This window comes from Helianthus annuus, chromosome 4, assembly GCF_002127325.2.
Source record: "Helianthus annuus cultivar XRQ/B chromosome 4, HanXRQr2.0-SUNRISE, whole genome shotgun sequence".
In the NCBI taxonomy this organism is placed as follows: domain Eukaryota; kingdom Viridiplantae; phylum Streptophyta; class Magnoliopsida; order Asterales; family Asteraceae; genus Helianthus; species Helianthus annuus.
In genome coordinates this window covers 161,675,629-161,696,196 of record NC_035436.2, presented here as the reverse complement: position 1 = coordinate 161,696,196, position 20,568 = coordinate 161,675,629, and the positions used below count along the sequence as shown (strand labels likewise).

Genomic DNA, 20,568 nt, shown 5'->3' with positions numbered 1-20,568 from the left:
TAATGCCCCATGGTGGGGGCATTATTTTTATTTACCACTACATTGTCGTCGCCCCCAAGCAGAAAAAATAAAAGAGGTTATACTGAACGAGACCGACGCGCGGCACACGATCGTTTGATGAAAGATTATTTTGATGAGGCGGCGACATTTTCGAACGAATTGTTTAGGCGTCGTTTCCGAATTGGTAAGCGGTTGTTTCTACGCATAGTCGACGACTTGGAAGCCAACTACGATTATTTTAAACAAAAAGCGGATGCGAGAGGGGCACTTGGATTTACCGGGATCCAAAAGTGTACGTCGGCGTTACGAATCCTTGCTTATGGAAAGACTACCGACATCAACGACTAGTATCTAAAAATGGCGGAGAAAACAACGCGAGACAGCTTGGAGTATTTTTGTCGTGGTACAATTCCTATACTTTACTCTTTTAAAAAAAAAACGACCAGTACGTTTACAATTTTCTTTTGAAGCTTATGTTTATCTATGTTTTTTTATAAAGGTATAATTGATGTGTATGGTGCGCGTTATCTTAGAACGCCCACATGGGATGACCTTCAAAAGATCTACGAGGTACATAATGTTGAGCATGGTTTGCCTGGTATGATCGGGAGCATAGATTGCATGCATTGGCGTTGGGATAACTGCCCAACTGCATGGCGAGGCCAACACACACGAGGTGACTAAAAAGGACCCACTATTATTCTTCAAGCAGTTGCTTCACAGGACCTTTGGGTTTGGTCGGCTTACTTTGGCGTTGTCGGGTCATGCAATGATATCAATGTTTTTGAACAATCTCCGTTGTTAGAGGAGTGGAATAATGCCCCATGGTGGGGGCATTATTTTGATTTACCACTACATTGTCGTCGCCCCCAAGCAGAATAAAATAAAAGAGGTTATATTGAACGAGACCGACGCGCGACACACGATCGTTTGATAAAATATTATTTTGATGAGGTGCCGGCATTTTCGAACGAATTGTTTAGGCGTCGTTTCCGAATGAGTAAGCGGTTGTTTCTACGCATAGTCGACGACTTGGAAGCCAACTACGATTATTTTAAACAAAAAGCGGATGCGAGAGGGGCACTTGGATTTACCGGTATCCAAAAGTGTACGTCGGCGTTACGAATCCTTGCTTATGGAAACACTACCGACATCAACGACGAGTATCTAAAAATGACGGAGAAACCAACGCGAGACAGTTTGGAGCATTTTTGTCGTGGTACAATTCCTATATCCATGGTCTAACTGATTAATGACATAACATGTCCCTTAAGTGCCATTTATTTTAACACTAGGTTATAACCCCGTGTATTACATGGGGTTGAACAGTGGCGGATCTAGGATTCCGATTAAGCGGTAACGTTTTATAAATAGGCGGTAACGAAATCGAAAAAACATCAAATTTTTCCAAAATTTACACTAAAAACGTCAAAAAATTTCCGACCAAGCGGTAGCAGAGGCTACCCCTTGTTACTACATACATCCGCCCCTGGGGTTGAATAAATAAATTTTATATACTAAATAATAAAACATTATATCTTTAAAACCTCATTTATTGTACGGGTTGACTAAATATAATTTTATATATTAAATAATAAAAATTATATCTATAATAACCATATTGTACAGGTTTAATAAATGTAATTTTTATATACAAAATAAAAAAAGTTATATCTTTAAAACCACGTGTATTACACGGGTTAAATAAATGTAATATTGTTTATCAAATAATAAAATAATCTTTAAAAAACTCATTTATTACACGGGTTGAATAAATGTAATTTATATACCAAACAATTAAAAAAATTACATCTTTAAAAATATGCGCATTAAACGGTTTGAATAAATGTAATTTTCTATACTAAATAATAAAAAATATATATCCTTAAAAAACCCCGTGTATGAGTAAATCTAATTTTATATATCAAATAATAAAAAGTTATATCATAAAAAACCTAATGTGTCACATGGGTCGAGTAAATGTAATTTTATACAGTGAAAATAAAAATATTTAATATATCAATACAAAGTTTGGTTTTTGTGATAAAAATAGATTATTTTGATGTTGCAAAATTTGTTAACGAAGTCTCAATAAATTTAACCATTTATTTAAAACTTCGTAAATGTATAAATGATAAATAATATTAGTTAATTTTATTTTAAGTCTCGTAAAATTTATTTTATACCAAACTAAACAAAACGTTCAAATATAATTAATTCAATTAAATAATATTATAAATGAGAAGGAGATTAAACTGAATAATAATTATTCATAAGATACTAAACTAATAATATTTAGTAAAAGAGTTATCTATAATATAAGATATTAAATTAAATAATATTTTGTAGGAGGATTATATATAATTAATTAGAAGAGATTAAATTAAAATAATAATTATCTATAAGAGATGGCCTAATATGATGACAAGTGTCTCTAAAGTGATTTCTTTTATTATAGTAGTTAGATTAGATTAGATTAGATTAGATTAGATTAGATTTGCTAAAGGGTTGGGTATTTTCCACATTTCACCCTAACTTTAGTTTTGTCGACATTTTAGGTCCAACAGTTCCAAATTTTTTAGTTGAAGTTACATTTGCAATATCTTAACGAAGATTTCTTATATACCGAAAAATATAATACGTTAACATGTAGGATGTTATAACGTTAATCTAAATCTACTCCTAGTCCAAAGATAAGAGGATGGGCTTTATTTTTGTATACTTTTTTTTGTAGTACTTTAACTTCAATGCTTGGATCACTTAAGCATTACAAGACTTCGAAAATGCCAAGCATAACTCCATCGCATCAATCCAAGAAACAAACGGATAGCTCCCAAATCAAGGACTCGTTTGATTCATGTTGCTACAATGGAAATATAGGCGGGAGTGAGAGCAATTAGGTTGTAGCGGGTGGCCCTGATTAGATGGAACGTCCTGCTAAGAATGAACAAACCGTTAGTCTCACCAAAGGAGGATGTCTCATGTGATCATCTTTCGGCGTATTTATAGGGCTTACCAGTGACGATAAGGTTAAGTAGAGAAGATGAAGTGAGAAGTGAAGTGTGGTTTACCTTTGGCAATCCATTTTATATATAGGGCTTGACCATGTCCCACCATGGTCTTTAGGAGCGGGATCCTTCTTCTATTTGGGTAGAAAAGTTAAGTATCCTTTGTTTTTAGGAGGGTAATGTGTTAGGTCGTACTTTTGGGACTACCCCCGTCATCCACATGCGTTAAATTGTTCGCTCGATTAGCCACAACTATAGTCAACTAGAACAAGTATTCTATGGACAAGCTTAGGATTACAAGAGAAATGTATTTATAGATATTGATTAAAATAAATCTAAACCTTTTCCTGAAGGTTGTGACTCTAGGTTTGAATTTCATATGGGTCAAGCTTATTAACCTCCCGATTAATCATCCTAAAACAATAAAACACAAAATCCATTATCCTAAAATAAAAGTTTCATAGCATCTCATTAAGCCTTAAACCTTTGTTTTATAAATCTTTGTTCACTATACATAAATTTCTCAAATATATATTAGTAAACTGAATATTAAATCAATTTTATAGAGTTGCAAATAATTCTCATGAAGTATGAAGAGCTTGATAGACAAGAACCATTCGCATTCATCTTTTCTTTGTCATCATAAACCGCACTCTATTAATTAATTTATTGATAATCATATTTATAAATCTGTCATGGTTATTTAATAATAATTATTTGGGTTGAAGGTATCAATTAAAAGTGGTCCAGTAGCAATTATGTGGTCCACCGGTATCTATGGATTTAAAAAAGAAAAAAAATGTTTGCGGTATATATATGGCATTAAAAAAGATGATTTGTTGTGTTAGTCAAAATATTGATGTTTCTACTAGACCAATCTCAAAATATATATTTATTATTTAGTTTGATCACGTTTACGCATACGTTAGTACTAAAAATCGTATTTGAACTATAAATAATTTTTTTTATCGCACAAAAGTCTTCCTACATCACATGGGATGGGTTCAAAATTTATTTATCAACCTACAAAAGATAACAATGTGGACCACATTGAGATTTCAATTTGATCCATTATACTAAAATACATATAAACACAATATTCATGCTTATCAAATTTTATAGACATAATATTTGACCGTAGGCTATCTGCATTGACGATCTATTATCAAATTTTATAGACATAATATTTGATCATACACTATCTGCATTGACGATCTATAGAACCGTTCGTGGAGGGGTTTGCTCGTAGGCAATGTTCCATTCTCAATGGCCGAAACCACTCGAGATGGCGGGCCCAAATAATTAAAATAAAAACTTTTTAAATATTTTTGTATTAACCTTCTTCAATGCATTAATAACTCATACATCATGTACTTTAACGAATTATACTTTACATGTATTTTAATTTTAAAATTTTTAAATGTGGTAATTGGCTAAAATAACAAAAAAATTGCAATGGTTTAATTTTGAAAAAAAAAAAGAATTTCTATATTTTACACCAGTTTAATTTATTTTATACAATACTTTAATTTATATAATTTATTTTACTAACAAGGTATTAGTTTATTATAATAAGTTATTTATACTTTTATAAATAATTTCATTGGGTATAAAAAGGCAAAATGAAAAATAAGTTACAAAGTGGTGATGATATTGCAATGTAAGGATTTATAAGGATATATGTAGTGATAGAGAGGAAATAAGTGTTTTTAAAGCACTTGTAGAAATATTATATGACTGCTAAAATGGGGGTGTTTTGTGGGTTTTTTTTAGCGCTTATGGATCAAGATAGTTCTACGATTTTATTATCTTGTTTAGTAACAATCTGTTGATAGGTGCTTTTGACAAATGCTTGAACATCAATTCGTTTAAGAAAACTATCAAGAACAACATAGCAAAATATTGCGAAACTTTTATTATGGATGTTCTTCCATAATTAGTGATGAAAAGAAAAAGTATTGGTCCTATTAGTCTCAAAAGCACCGGTGCATCTATTTCTATTTATACTTTCTACTAGTCTAAGTACCCGTGTAATACACGGGTGGCTAAACAACAAAAAAATTATACTTTAACACGTAAATACTTTATTACAGGTTCGTGAATATTATGATGAATAATATCTTATAAAAATTAATTGACGAATACATTTCTTATTAGATTTTAAGAAATATGAATATATTGTTAGGATTATAGTGTGTCATGAGTTGTCGATTTTAATCACGGGTTGTATATAATATTTTCAAAAGGTTGACCAAATCCCAATACTACATCTCCCTAATGTTCGTTACATATTAAGTTTTTCTTAAGTAAAACTTCATGATGTTTTCATGACTTTTGGCCAATAAGACTTGAACCGGCAGTGTTGACATCTAAATATACATTAACACATGAACGTAGAATCATAGATAACACACACCAATACATCTTAGTAAAGCTACTAACAAACATTGTGCCAAAAAGTTGTACGTCAGCCGAATCCACAAAATGTGTTTAAAATTTGAAATATCTTCTAATGTGTTAATAAGAATTAAAACTTTAAAAAAATTCCATAATATCAAGTTAACACATGAAAAGCCTGTATCTATTTATGTAAAATATTTTTTTTTTGAATCAAAAATATAATATTATTTCACACGAAAAAGGGCAATTACAAAGCAATGGCAGGTAGTCGGGCAACAAGTTGCGCCGCCACCCCCTTTTGAATAGAAAAACCAATTCTACTAAATACAAAGTTTGAAACCTTTGGCGACGAAGAATTACTATTAACGACTTTTTGAACCCGATTCAAAAGTCGTACAGCGTCAGGAGCGAGACCACCAAAGGTATCAAACGCAAACGGGACAAACACATGTTGATTCTCCAGGCAGGCTTTCTCATGTTTTGCCACTTTGCTCGCCTCTGCCTTGAGCATCGCTTGCCCTACGACAAAACCCTTGTCTTTGAGCCCGACAAGGGGGGAGACTCCAGTTAGATCTACACAAGCGTGTTTCCCCCTTCCCATCCAAACACAAGGATGTCCGCTGGGCGTAAAGTGGACCTCCCCTCTAAGGGGTCAGTCAGGAAATTTACTGGAGCCTCTTTTTTGGCAGAGATCCCGGCCCGCTTAAGAACATCACATAACACATCTCTCACCCAATCATGCCGATATTTAAACCCTGGTAGTTCTTTACAGTGGATCGCGTGCTCGCCGAAAGAATCCAAACACGCTTTGCGGCATACCGGACATGGCTCGTCAACTGGGAACAAAGGAATCATCAGTCGGTATCTAAGGATAGCACGGTATTCCACAGCCGACATGTGTTGCCCCAAGCCTTCAATAGGTGCGACAGACAGAAAATCCTGAGCATGTGGGGCACGTAGACATTCAAACACAGCTCTTTGCCGAGGGGATTAAACAAACTTCTCTTCAAACCTCTTGACAATTTCGCCATATAAGGCATTCGCCAGAATTTTCTGGGATTTAGGAGGGGCGGTGTCTTTAATGTAGAAACCGCCAATATCAAGGTCGGGAAGAGAACTATGCAAAAGGTCCAACGCACTCCTGTAATCAGAGTCTAAAACATCCCCACCACATTCTCGGAGTATGTGGTCTTGTAAACCCCAAGATTGGGCCCTTGAAGCCACGAAAGCATATGAAGAGGCATCCTCGGCCGTACAAATTCCTAAGCCTCCGAACCGGGTCGGGAGAGAAGCCAACCTCCACTGGAGATCTCCAAAAAAGGCACCTCCACAAACAACAATATCCTCTAATGCCCCCCGGAGGCCTTCATCAAAAACAGAGACAGCTCCCCCGACCAAAGAAGGTTGACACGTTCGAAGACCAAACAGTAATTTAGCAACACCCATACAAGAACGAAGCAAGAGGAGCTCACTCTGTGGGTCCCGTAGGCGTTTAAGGCACCTCATCAGCTCGACTGCACAGTTCGCTCTTTTAAGAGCCATACTACTAATAAACTCTGCATCACGACTAACAGCACCCCCCAAGATTTTCACACCCAGCACCGGCCTCCCAATCCCCCGAGGGAATAAGCCCTCCTGAACCTTTACACCATTGCAGGTTGGCCAGAAAACTTCAGTTTTCTTTATATTAAGTTGAAGCCCTAAGGAAGGACCCTCAGCTCTGATTATATCTAAAGCATTAGCCACTTGGGTGGCATCTCCAATAAGCGTTCCATCATCTAGGTACCAGGCGTGGAATAGAAGTTTGCAGCGATCCCTTATTCGGTGAACAAAATAATGGAAAAAAATAGTGGAAAAAAAATAGTTAATGTATTGTTAAAAAACAAACGGATATAGCAAAGCAAATAAATAGATCAATGTATATTTATATATTATCAAATCAAATACAATCATAACCTATCACTTCAAGTTCATTCAACACTGTTATCATCTTCATTCACAAAGCTCAAGAAGAATACAATCGACGGTTCAACAAATTGGTAAAGTTACTTTACCGACTTAAGTTTCGATCACTTGAACGACATTATATGGTTTGATTTACATACTTATTTTCCGATCACTTGAACCACAATCTTCACTTTTAGTTACTTTACCGACTTCTTTCCAGCAATTATTAACAAATTCGAAGTGAAATAGGGTTTTAGGTTTTCATGAAATTGAATGTTATTTATATTGGGTGTATCTAAGAGGGATTAGATTCTATTGCATGTGTTTAAAAGTATAGAATTTCTGTTAATTATCTGATTTGGGTGATATATTTTGTCGATCTTCTTGTGAAAAATAGAATTTCTTGATTGAGATTGTTATTTGGATGATTGAATAGCTTATAAGTACCACATAAAAAATAAGATTGAGCATATTTTTTGTTGACTCATAAGGTGTTTGTTTGTGGCTATAAATGAAAATTTAGACATGAAATCTGGTTTTAGGTTTTTATAAAATTGAATGTTGTGTATGTTGTGTGTCTCTAAGAGGGATCAGATTTGTATTGCATGTGTTTGAAAGTATAGAATTTCGGTTAAACATTGTTATTTGGTTAATATATTTTGTGAATCTTTTTGTGAAAAAATATGTATTTTGTTATAAATTGATCAACTAAATTGAGTATTCATTTACTTGTAATCAAATATATTTATCTGATAACAGTTGCTTTGTTATTGTTTAAAGCCTACATATACAGATTTTATTTGAATTATGAATTAGGATTATTGATATAAAGGCATATTTACAAAAAACTGTGTATATAGTATTGCTTAAGACGTAATTTTGATATTGCTATAAACATATAAGTATGCATTCAAGTTGAATACTAAATGTTTAAAACAGTTGTTGCTATGTTACAGGTATATAAAAATGAGTTCGTCATGCGTAGCTGTGTTAGATGAGCAATCCTCGTTAAAACTGGTATGCTACAAATGTTACAAAAAAGTATATATAAATTGTGTTATATATGATCTAAATCATAAATTTAACGACGGGTGGTGCCAATAGAATTTGTTAAGAGTGTATATGGTGATTATTGGCAAAGAACTAAATTAATGATACATCATGAAAGTCAAAGAAGTTGGCCAGTTTCTTTGAGAAGTATAAGCGGGGAATCTGTTATAACTGACGGATGGAGTAATGTGGTAAGAGATCTTCAGTTGACAAAGCAGACGTTATTGCGCTTAAGGATAATGGAAGATAAAAATATTCAAATCGATTGTTTCTTCGAGAACATGTGTGGTGAATCTTTTTTAACAGTAAACCGTTACGGCATTTTAAAGATAATAGTAAGTATACTAATATGTATGAATCAATTTGTTTTTTATTATAGTTGTAATATAAAACCTTGCATATCTATCTTTTATAATAAAATGCTACATAACTTTTCAGGTGATTCCAGATGCTTATGTCACAAAATGTTACTCTTACACGCCAGTAAACAATTGTTATAACATATATGCAGCAGGTCAGATTTGGAAAGTTGAGACGGACAAAATCAATGATAATTATGTTTTCACAAAAGGTTGTCCGAAATTATTTCATGATCTTGCGATAGAAGATGATGATATACTGTTATTGATGAAGACGGACAGCAACATATTTGAGTTAAAAATTTATCGTCGAGGAGTTGAGGTGGTGTTGACCAACAAAGAAGAAAGTGAAGATGACTCTCTGCTGGAAATACCTAAAGAAACATACTACAAAAACGTTCAGTCTGTAAGTATTTTCAACTAAAGTATAATAGTTTACTAATAAATATGACTTATTTACGTATCTTATTGTTTAACAGACATTATGTGATGATGATGACTTGATAGATCAGATGATTTCTGAGGTACTAACTTTACATTTATGTAGATTAAAATACATTACAATCCGACTTTGTCAATTTAATAACTATCATACACAGATTCATGAAGGTAGTAGCAAAGAATGGGTGAATAAAAACATTGCTGGAAAAGAAAAGTCGAAGGTAGAAACAGATGAGAGAAGCGACAAACCAACAAACAAAAGATGATGTAATTATTTAAAACATAACAATAGATAATTAGTTAATTAATATATGTAGACATACTTAGTTAATAATTGTTGGTTATTATTATCTAACGTTAGAAGTTGTATTAACAGCTTAAGATGAAAGGAAAAAGGTTGAGTGTGACAACCTGAACATTCCCTGTTACTTCTTTTACGTGTGCTTGCTTCGATAAATTGCTAAACGTAAACGTGTCAGGGTATAATTGGGCAAGCCGTTGGAGCTATCTTTGTGATTGGGTCGTCCTTGGTATTCCATGTATTTGGGCCGAATGTTTAACCTATATACACACTTTACATTGGGCCGGTTATCAAGTTATCCACATATTGGGCCACACATGAGGTCATCGGCCCAAGCCCAATACAAACCCATGTAGAAGCCTGTTATGGCTTGGTGCATATATACCTTTAGTGTAAGTACGTAGGATTATATTCTCATAACTTGCAAATAACAAACAAACCTTTAGCAGCCCACTTGCATGGGTATAATCCCAACTAGGTTAAGTCTAAACCGCCCCAAGATCTATTTAATTAATGCACCAATGGTTACGATAGGACTTAACACCAAAATCATATTGGGCCGAGTGAAGCCCAATTAAACCAATGGGTTGTTATTCTTTAGGGTCGGTTATTAGGGGATAAAAACACATAAGGGATACGTAGATTATTAACACAATACATTCAAATCTTATATCTCAAGAAAACAAACCCTATACCTCCTCTTCCCTGATCGCACGGCTTCAGCAGCAGCCCCCCCCCCTCTTCGACGCAACATCCTGTTCAGTCAACAACTTAATTTAGTCAAGCTCTCGGTTAGTGTAACATTTATGTTATTAGATCTCATTCTTTGCTAAACATGAATCGCATGATATTGTAACTTTTTGGTTAATGGTTTTAGTGCATAGGGTTTGATTATTTTCTTATGATAATAGAATATGGATGTATATACACACGTACACATATAGCAGTAGACATAAAAGATGTGAGAATTATGTAGATGATGTTATGTATAAAAGCTTATATAAGCATGTGTTCGTATGGCTAGACATATGTGCAAATCTGAATATATTATTTATGGCCATAGATATGTGTGTATGTATGTATTCTGTAGAAACCGTGACACATGAATGGGGATAGACAAGGAACTGATATGATGGAATAAGTATGTGAGCTGCATGTTCGATGTGTGCATGTTATTAATGTGGGATTATAATCAATTCTGATATATATAGGTAGGCTGTAACGGTCCAATGGTTTTGAAGGTAAATGGGTTGATGTAAGTTGATAATCTTGAATAAAAAGTGGCGGCCATGTGCAGTGGTTTTGATCCAATCGATTATGTGATATCTTAGCAATGTTTTCAATATTAGGTGAAATAAATAATTAGATAATGTTTTATTGGTGGAACTTGGAGACCTGCTGATGTAGTGAGTGATACGAAAAACGAAGATCAACACGTTGATTCTACGAATACCTGTGTGTCTCTTCCCCAACCCCCAAATTGCAACCCAAAGGCCACGGAATTTGAAGTGAAAAATAAGTTTTCTCAAAATTCAAGTCTGATTGTTTCATTGACTAAAGGGACATATAAATAATGACAGAAATTCGAAACGGGCCTAAAAAAGACAACGGGCCAAACACAAGCCCAAAAACAAAATGCCCAAAATACTTGAAAAAACATAAAAATGGGAAAAAATAATAGAAATAAGCGTTTTCTCGGCCCGAACGATGACCCAAACCGCCGTAGGGCGTTTGCAGCAAGATAGAGCTCGTTCTCCCGTTCGTTTGACTGGTCACATGCCCCAAACGGACCCCCGTAGCCCGAGTTAGAGCCATTTCAGTGAAGCCCCTTTAGTGACCCGATCTTGGGCCTCCAAATACAGGATGGCCCGCTCTTCCACGCTTGGGCCCGCATCACCTGCACATGGGTTCAAGTGACTTATTTGGTTGGGAATTTGTATATAAGGGATACCATAATCTGTCTGATGTGAATTTAGTTGATGAAATCTGATGCTTTGTATAGTGGCCGAATGATATGTTATTATATAATGCTATGATAGTTTGTGAATTTCATTGAAATCGGATTGGACTAAATAGATAGTGAACAATGATGATGATGTCAACTGCTTGCCTATCGATTAGGGTTCTTGTTATATTCATAGTATTAAATGCAATGTTCGGTACAATTGTAACCAAGTTTCATGGTACATCCTAATTATATGTTTCATAATTATATGTTTTACTATTCAGTTTGCATGTGGGTTCACTGAGAATGGCGGCCCAATAGGATTAAGCAAGCAGCCCCAAACAAATATAATTTAGAACTCACACTTGAATGGGTCTAGATCTTTTGGCCGCACATTGACACCAGGTCACAAACACACCACGCTTATTAAGTTTAAGTGGTTGGGCTGCGTACTGGGCCGCAGAAGAGAATGAATCGCTGATTTAATTGGGTCTGATATATTTGGGCCGGGTAGGATGAAAGGCTAACACTCGGGTTATGTATTAACTGTTTGGGTTCTATTCTCATGTAAGTGGCAAATTAGTGATGAAGTGATAAAATGAAACATACATGTATGGAATTAACTTGCAATGCGAGTACGTGTAGGGCAGAATACTTGTTATGAATTGTGTGGTGATACGTGCTATACTGGTTGCTGTTTGTGCAATGTGTACCCAGGGGTTGTAACTAGTGTAATTGTGAAACTGACTATCGCTGGTAACCCTAATAGGATTTGGTTGACCACTGTTGATAAACGAGTAATTAATTCTACCGAGCAAATCAAAGGTGAGTTCATCTCTCTTGAGCATGCGTCCCGGTGGTTGGGACAGTCAGTGGGTATCCTGGGAAGGGATAAGTCTTTTGGGTAAAAACGGGAATGTTGGATAATATACTCATCCTATCACCTTTAAAGTCCCTCCGTGTTGTTTGGTTACCGGGAAGGTAACATGGTATTAGTTAGTAGCGCTACTTAGGTTTGGCAACCTCACCCCGTACCTGGGAGGACGGGTGTTGAACTAATGACCTAGTCATGACCAATGCTTTGATAGGAGCATCGGAGAAAGGGCAAAATAATCAGAAGCCGTCTTGTATTGGGGTATTATCAACATTGTTTTCAACATTACTTTTAGAATTGAATTCAGTGGATTAACTAATCACTTGGTAATTAACGTTTTCGTAAAACTATGAACTCACCAGCGTTGTCTGATACACTCGTTGCATGCTCGCAGGTCGTTAGATTATATGGATTTGGAAACTTGCTGTCTGAAGTAGCAGGAGTGGTCATGGGTCGTGCTGGTTGGATACGAATGATGGGTTTATTGATTTCATACATTTAATTTGAAACAGTTAACTATGTTTTCTTTTATTTGCTTCCGCTGACATGTTGGTTTTCATTTAAACTTATTGACGGTACTTTTCAGTAATAATTGATGATTTTATTCAACACTTGTGATTGGTTCAATATGATTAGTGGCTCATTATTGGTTTGTCACACGCCTGACAGGGACACTCCCTAGGTGGCATTTTGGGGGTGTGACAGTTTGGTATCAGAGCCACTGGTTATAGTGAACTTGGTTTTAAAACGTTTTCATAAAACCAGACTATAACCGAACAGGACCGAAATCGACCATGACACTCAGCTCCAGACTGCAAGGTTCGTTTCTCATTTATTATTGCATAGTATATCTAGTGTACACTTACGTATGATATTACACGTGAATACACACTTGGCACAGCAGTATGAGCCCTTATGTTACCAACCCCTGTTATGTGAACTGTTAGTGTGACACTACCCTTCGACTATTGTGATCCTTGATTCTGTAAAACCTTTCATTTGCTATTTGAATGTGGGGAACCTTTTAGCGCAAGTTAAGAGTCACTGAGATAGGCATGCAAATCGCCTTATTATTATGGGTGCACACATGATAATAACGTGAGGTGCATGTGAGTCCCAGTGAGGCTTACCGAGTGTGAAAAGGGTTCCGCTCGGCTAATTGGTGTTATGTTAGAACTCAGTAGTCTATAGAGGTCATAGTAATACTTGACTCCTACTCGAACTTGCATTTTAAATCTTTCCTCTTCCTGTTTAGAAACATGAGCGGACGAGGCCATGGACGTGGCCACATTGCTATGACGCAGGCCGAATTAACCAACTTGATCAACACTCGTGTAGCTGAAGCCCTAGCGGCTTACCAGGCTGGTACGATAAGTGCCAATTACTTTCTATCCTTGTGTCGTATACTCGAATCTTACCTGTGTGTTGTACGTTCTTTCGTTTTAGGTCAACCTGCGAATCAAAACAATCCACCTGCTCCACCTGTTTGTACGTACAAGATGTTCATGGATTGTAAGCCACAGACCTTCAGTGGGACTGAAGGGGCTGTAGGACTCCTGCGATGGTTTGAGAAGGCAGAATCGGTATTTGCAATGTGTAACTGTCCAGCTGGGGACAGAGTGAAGTATGCTACTGGCACACTCGAGGATGGTGCCCTTACATGGTGGAATGCCCAGGTTCAGATGTTGGGTATTGAGATGGCGAATGCCACTACTTGGGATGATTTCAAGGAGTTGATGCGAGAGGAGTATTGTCCTCGTGATGAGATTCAGAAACTGGAGAACGAGTTCTACAATCTGAAAATGGAGGGATCTGAGATTGAAGCATACACTAGGAGGTCTAATGATTTAGCAACTTTGTGCCCTAACATGTCTCGACCCCCACCTCGGCGAATTGAGTTGTATCTCAAGGGCTTAGCACCAGCTGTTAAGGGGTACGTTACTGCTGCAAACCTAGACAATCTGCCACGTATCGTCCGTTTGGCACATAAGATTACTGACCAAGAGGTCGAACGTGGCAACTTGCCGCCACGCGTTTCTGCTACTACCTCGACTGCTACAGCTACCACACCTGCTAGTGATCACAAGCGAAAGTGGAACGATGCTGACAAAGCAACCAGTGCCAACCAATCTCAGAAAAGGGCAGACAACAGCATCCACCGTAGTTTCAGCCAGTCGTCTTCTGTGAACCAGAATCGGAGCAACAATTCAAATCAGGGTTCTTACGTGGGAAAGCTACCAAAGTGTGATAAGTGTATGTTCCACCATCGCGGACCGTGCACCCGAGTATGTCATAGGTGCAACAAGGTAGGTCATATGGCTAAAGATTGCCGGGTCTGGCTTCCAAAGCAGCCGCAGCAGCAGTCACAGCAACAGGAGAGGCAACAGCCACAACAGAATCGGGGAAATCAGAAGGGGTGCTTTCAGTGTGGTGATGAGGGTCATTTTAAGAGGGATTGCCCTCAGCTTAATCAGAATGCTGGCAACAACAACAATGCTGGGAATGACAACAATGGGAACAATGGTGGGAACGGAGCACGTGGAAGAGTATTTACTATTGGCGCTGGGGGAAACTCGCAATGAAGGGTAATGCTGAGGCCGGTACGTCTTCTTTGAATGATCTTTTTGCTTCTGTTTTGTTCGACTCTTGTTTCGATTGGAGTTATGTGCCTTTAGGGTTCAGTTGTCAAATAGGATTGACTCCCACCCCTCTTGTAAATAAGCATGTAGTAGAATTAACTGATAGTAAATCGATAAAAGCTTCTCATGTCCTTTTAGTTGTAAACTTGATCTCATGGGTCAAGTGTTCGACATTGACCCACTTCCCGATATTCTTGTAAGTTTTGACGTAGTCATTGAGTGGAAATTCTCTGTAAAGAGAAAATCGTGCGTATCCCTCTCCCTAGTGGGGGAATCCTTATCAGTTCAAGATCATCGCATTGTTGGCATCGTCTTAGTCATGAAAGCCCAGAAGTGTCTACTGAAGGGCTACCCTGCTATTCTAGCTCTCGTCACCGATTCGCAACCTGAAGAAGGGAAGATCGAGGATCTTCCAGTTGTCCGTAAAATATTCTCACGTGTTTTCTGAAGAGTTACTTGGTTTACCTCCACATCGTCAGGTGGAATTTCAGATTGACCTCAGGCAATTTCGGATTCCTTTGGGGATACAGCAATCCCTTGGGTTCGCTGGATACTATCGCAGATTCATCATGAGATTTTCGAAGATGGCGCAACTTCAACCTCTTTAGCATAGCGGGGAGCTGTGAATTCATGGGAAATAAAACAGGGCTAACCTACAACGCATTGAGCATCACTTCTATCCGAGGGTACTGATGATCTGGCGTATACCATGATGGTTCGAATCAGAGTCCCAGTTACACATCAATGCAGCACGAGAAGGAGATGGCCCACGCGGTGGACTTACAGGAAGAACTGCTCGATTCACGACCTGCGGTGGAAGCCATGGTCCTTGGAATTAAGATGGAAGCATCACCTGGACGGTACCAATTGCACCACTTAGACCGATCACAAGAGGCCTCCCGTGCACCTTTGTTTTGAGAGAGTTAATTATGTGATGGCATTGCTGGACGAAACTCCTGAGCAAATATGACTATGGAACCTAAACGCGTATGAACTTGCAACTCACCATCGACTCTAGCCTACACGATCAGATTTGCCCTGTCCAAGTCGAAGCACTGAAGGAAGAGAATTCCCAAGCTGGGTTCGTGCGGGACATAGATGATAAGGTCAACCTTCTTGTTAGACTAAGATGGTTGACAACTTAATTACTAGAGACGATTGGCGGCAACGCGTGACTGTCGGGAAAGCTGATAAACTTGGGAAACGCTGGAGGTAATCGTATTGTGTTGAAAGTCTCACCCTGGGAAGGGGTGGCATGCTTGGGAAGCGTGACAAGCTTAATTTACGTTACGTTGGGTTATCTGGAATTCTGGAAAGAATCGGTCACGTCGTCTAAAACTCGAGTTACCCGACGAATTGGGTAACGTTCATGATGTCATTTATGTCACGAGTCTAAAGCAGGGTTTGTCCGACAAAACGCTTGTGATACCTTCTTAGAGTCTGAGTCTAACGTCAAGTTGCAGTTGTCGAGGTGCCTATTGAAATCATGCCCCAGGAGGTTAAGGTTTGCGAGTACTATCAAATTCCAATTATGAGAGTTCGTTGGAACTCGAGACTAAGTATCTGAAATCGTACGAATCTGCAGAATCAATTCCGATGAAACTGGTGAATTTCGGGACGAAATTCCTTTCAAGTTGGGGATGATGTGGCACCTGAGGAAAACCAGCAGCAATCTTGATTTCTCACTTCACTCTCTGTATTTTCTTGTCAAATTTCGGGACGAAATTTCTTTCAAGTGGGGGATGATGTGACAACCTGAACATTCCCTGTTACTTCTTTTACGCGTGCTTGCTTCGATAAATTGCTAAACGTAAACGTGTCAGGGTATAATTGGGCAAGCCGTTGGGCTATCTTTGTGATTGGGTCGTCCTTGGTATTCCATGTATTTGGGCCGAATGTTTAACCTATATACACACTTTACATTGGGCCGGTTATCAAGTTATCCACATATTGGGCCACACATGAGGTCATCGGCCCAAGCCCAATACAAACCCATGTAGAAGCCTGTTATGGCTTGGTGCATATATACCTTTAGTGTAAGTACGTAGGATTATATTCTCATAACTTGCAAATAACAAACAAACCTTTAGCAGCCCACTTGCATGGGTATAATCCCAACTAGGTTAAGTCTAAACCGCCCCAAGATCTATTTAATTAATGCACCAATGGTTACGATAGGACTTAACACCAAAATCATATTGGGCCGAGTGAAGCCCAATTAAACCAATGGGTTGTTATTCTTTGGGGTCGGTTATTAGGGGATAAAAACACATAAGGGATACGTAGATTATTAACACAATACATTCAAATCTTATATCTCAAGAAAACAAACCCTATACCTCCTCTTCCCTGATCGCACGGCTTCAGCAGCAGCCCCCCCCCCCTCTTCAACGCAACATCTTGTTCAGTCAACAACTTAATTTAGTCAAGCTCTCGGTTAGTGTAACATTTATGTTATTAGATCCCATTCTTTGCTAAACATGAATCGCATGATATTGTAACTTTTTGGTTAATGGTTTTAGTGCATAGGGTTTGATTATTTTCTTATGATAATAGAATATGGATGTATATACACACGTACACATATAGCAGTAGACATAAAAGATGTGAGAATTATGTAGATGATGTTATGTATACAAGCTTATATAAGCATGTGTTCGTATGGCTAGACATATGTGCAAATCTGAATATATTATTTATGGCCATAGATATGTGTGTATGTATGTATTCTGTAGAAACCGTCACACATGAATGGGGATAGACAAGGAACTGATATGATGGAATAAGTATGTGAGCTGCATGTTCGATGTGTGCATGTTATTAATGTGGGATTATAATCAATTCTGATATATATAGGTAGGCTGTAACGGTCCAATGGTTTTGAAGGTAAATGGGTTGATGTAAGTTGATAATCTTGAATAAAAAGTGGCGGCCATGTGCAGTGGTTTTGATCCAATCGATTATGTGATATCTTAGCAATGTTTTCAATATTAGGTGAAATAAATAATTAGATAATGTTTTGTTGGTGGAACTTGGAGACCTGCACATGGGTTCAAGTGACTTATTTGGTTGGGAATTTGTATATAAGGGATACCATAATCTGTCTGATGTGAATTTAGTTGATGAAATCTGATGCTTTGTATAGTGGCCGAATGATATGTTATTATATAATGCTATGATAGTTTGTGAATTTCATTGAAATCGGATTGGACTAAATAGATAGTGAACAATGATGATGTCAACTGCTTGCCTATCGATTAGGGTTCTTGTTATATTCATAGTATTAAATGCAATGTTCGGTACAATTGTAACCAAGTTTCATGGTACATCCTAATTATATGTTTCATAATTATATGTTTTACTATTCAGTTTGCATGTGGGTTCACTGAGAATGGCGGCCCAATAGGATTAAGCAAGCAGCCCCAAACAAATATAATTTAGAACTCACACTTGAATGGGTCTAGATCTTTTGGCCGCACATTGACACCAGGTCAAAAACACACCACGCTTATTAAGTTTAAGTGGTTGGGCTGCGTACTGGGCCGTAGAAGAGAATGAATCGCTGATTTAATTGGGTCTGATATATTTGGGCCGGGTAGGATGAAAGGCTAACACTCGGGTTATGTATTAACTGTTTGGGTTCTATTCTCATGTAAGTGGCAAATTAGTGATGAAGTGATAAAATGAAACATACATGTATGGAATTAACTTGCAATGCGAGTACGTGTAGGGCAGAATACTTGTTATGAATTGTGTGGTGATACGTGCTATACTGGTTGCTGTTTGTGCAATGTGTACCCAGGGGTTGTAACTAGTGTAATTGTGAAACTGACTATCGCTGGTAACCCTAATAGGATTTGGTTGACCACTGTTGATAAACGAGTAATTAATTCTACCGAGCAAATCAAAGGTGAGTTCATCTCTCTTGAGCATGCGTCCCGGTGGTTGGGACAGTCAGTGGGTATCCTGGGAAGGGATAAGTCTTTTGGGTAAAAACGGGAATGTTGGATAATATACTCATCCTATCACCTTTAAAGTCCCTCCGTGTTGTTTGGTTACCGGGAAGGTAACATGGTATTAGTTAGTAGCGCTACTTAGGTTTGGCAACCTCACCCCGTACCTGGGAGGACGGGTGTTGAACTAATGACCTAGTCATGACCAATGCTTTGATAGGAGCATCGGAGAAAGGGCAAAATAATCAGAAGCCGTCTTGTATTGGGGTATTATCAACATTGTTTTCAACATTACTTTTAGAATTGAATTCAGTGGATTAACTAATCACTTGGTAATTAACGTTTTCGTAAAACTATGAACTCACCAGCGTTGTCTGATACACTCGTTGCATGCTCGCAGGTCGTTAGATTATATGGATTTGGAAACTTGCTGTCTGAAGTAGCAGGAGTGGTCATGGGTCGTGCTGGTTGGATACGAATGATGGGTTTATTGATTTCATACATTTAATTTGAAACAGTTAACTATGTTTTCTTTTATTTGCTTCCGCTGACATGTTGGTTTTCATTTAAACTTATTGACGGTACTTTTCAGTAATAATTGATGATTTTATTCAACACTTGTGATTGGTTCAATATGATTAGTGGCTCATTATTGGTTTGTCACATGCCTGACAGGGACACTCCCTAGGTGGCATTTTGGGGGTGTGACATTGAGGCATATTGTCATGCGGATGACAATAAGGAGCTGATATGCGGAAAAGAAGTCGAAATGCCAAAAGTGCCAACAGTTGGACAGATAACTGGCAGGCGCTTGGTACGTATAGCATAACTTAAAAATATTTAGTGATCAATATTTGTATAAATTTAGATATTATTCTAAATATAATGGATGTGTTAAAAAATAAGGTAAATGAAAAAAGAAAGAGATATGGTCATGAATTGAAGATTTTGGATGTTGAACGAAAAGTTGTTGCAAGGACAAATTCTGTTGAGAAAAGTGGTAAATATGAATTCACAATTAAGGGAGAAAACCGCATGGTATGTTTTTTTAACCTACTTAATAATAAACAGAAATACTATGACATGCATAAGGGTGACTTACGTGTTAATAACGACATTAATGCAGAGAATGCCTGCTAATGTTGTAAGATTTGCCGGATTCAGAAATAAAGTGCATGAGTTAAAAGTGACGAACATGAATGGAAAAACCATCGATATGAATCTTAGGCACCAGAAGAATGGAGATGGTGTAAGGTATGCAATCGAAGCTTGGCCGATGTTCATGAAGGAGAATGGACTTCGTTTTGGTGACACATTGCATTTCACATTTGTAAGTTCAGGAAATCTACTGATCTTATCACACGTGGATGGGGTTAACGCAGGTTAACAGGTATTCTAATGATGTAGGTGTTTGTGTAGAAGAAATCATGACTATTTTGTGCTACTGATTTTATGTTTCCTCTTTGTTGGACATGCAATCGTTAGTTATCATGTTTTATTTTGTTCATAGGTAGTTTAAGGTTAAAGACAATTAGTATTATATCATCGAACCACGTACCATATTTTTGAATGTAATTAACAGTTGGTTTCGTGTATAAACAGTTGTTGATAATCAATGTTTAAATAGATATATTTAGAAAGTAAGTTGTGG

The 20,568-nt window shown here is 37.3% G+C and overlaps 1 protein-coding gene across 1 annotated transcript; it reads left to right on the top strand.

Annotated features, from left to right (window-relative positions):
* The first annotated feature begins 357 nt into the window (after positions 1-357).
* LOC110933863 (B3 domain-containing protein At4g34400-like) lies at positions 358-20,304 on the top strand. Its single transcript, XM_022177064.1, has 7 exons — positions 358-403; positions 500-570; positions 8,844-9,170; positions 9,244-9,288; positions 9,364-9,426; positions 19,824-19,955; positions 20,044-20,304. The coding sequence occupies exons 1-7, from the start codon at positions 358-360 to the stop codon at positions 20,302-20,304; spliced, it is 945 nt and encodes a 314-aa protein (XP_022032756.1).
* The last annotated feature ends 264 nt before the right edge of the window (positions 20,305-20,568 follow it).

Excerpts from the sequence above, each read along its gene's own strand:
- LOC110933863 (XM_022177064.1), top strand. The coding sequence starts at position 358 with ATGGCGGAGAAAACAACGCGAGACAGCTTGGAGTATTTTTGTCGTG. Across the intron at positions 404-499 it reads CTTGGAGTATTTTTGTCGTG|GTATAATTGATGTGTATGGT; the intron begins GTACAATTCCTA and ends TTTTTTATAAAG. Across the intron at positions 9,171-9,243 it reads ACTACAAAAACGTTCAGTCT|ACATTATGTGATGATGATGA; the intron begins GTAAGTATTTTC and ends ATTGTTTAACAG.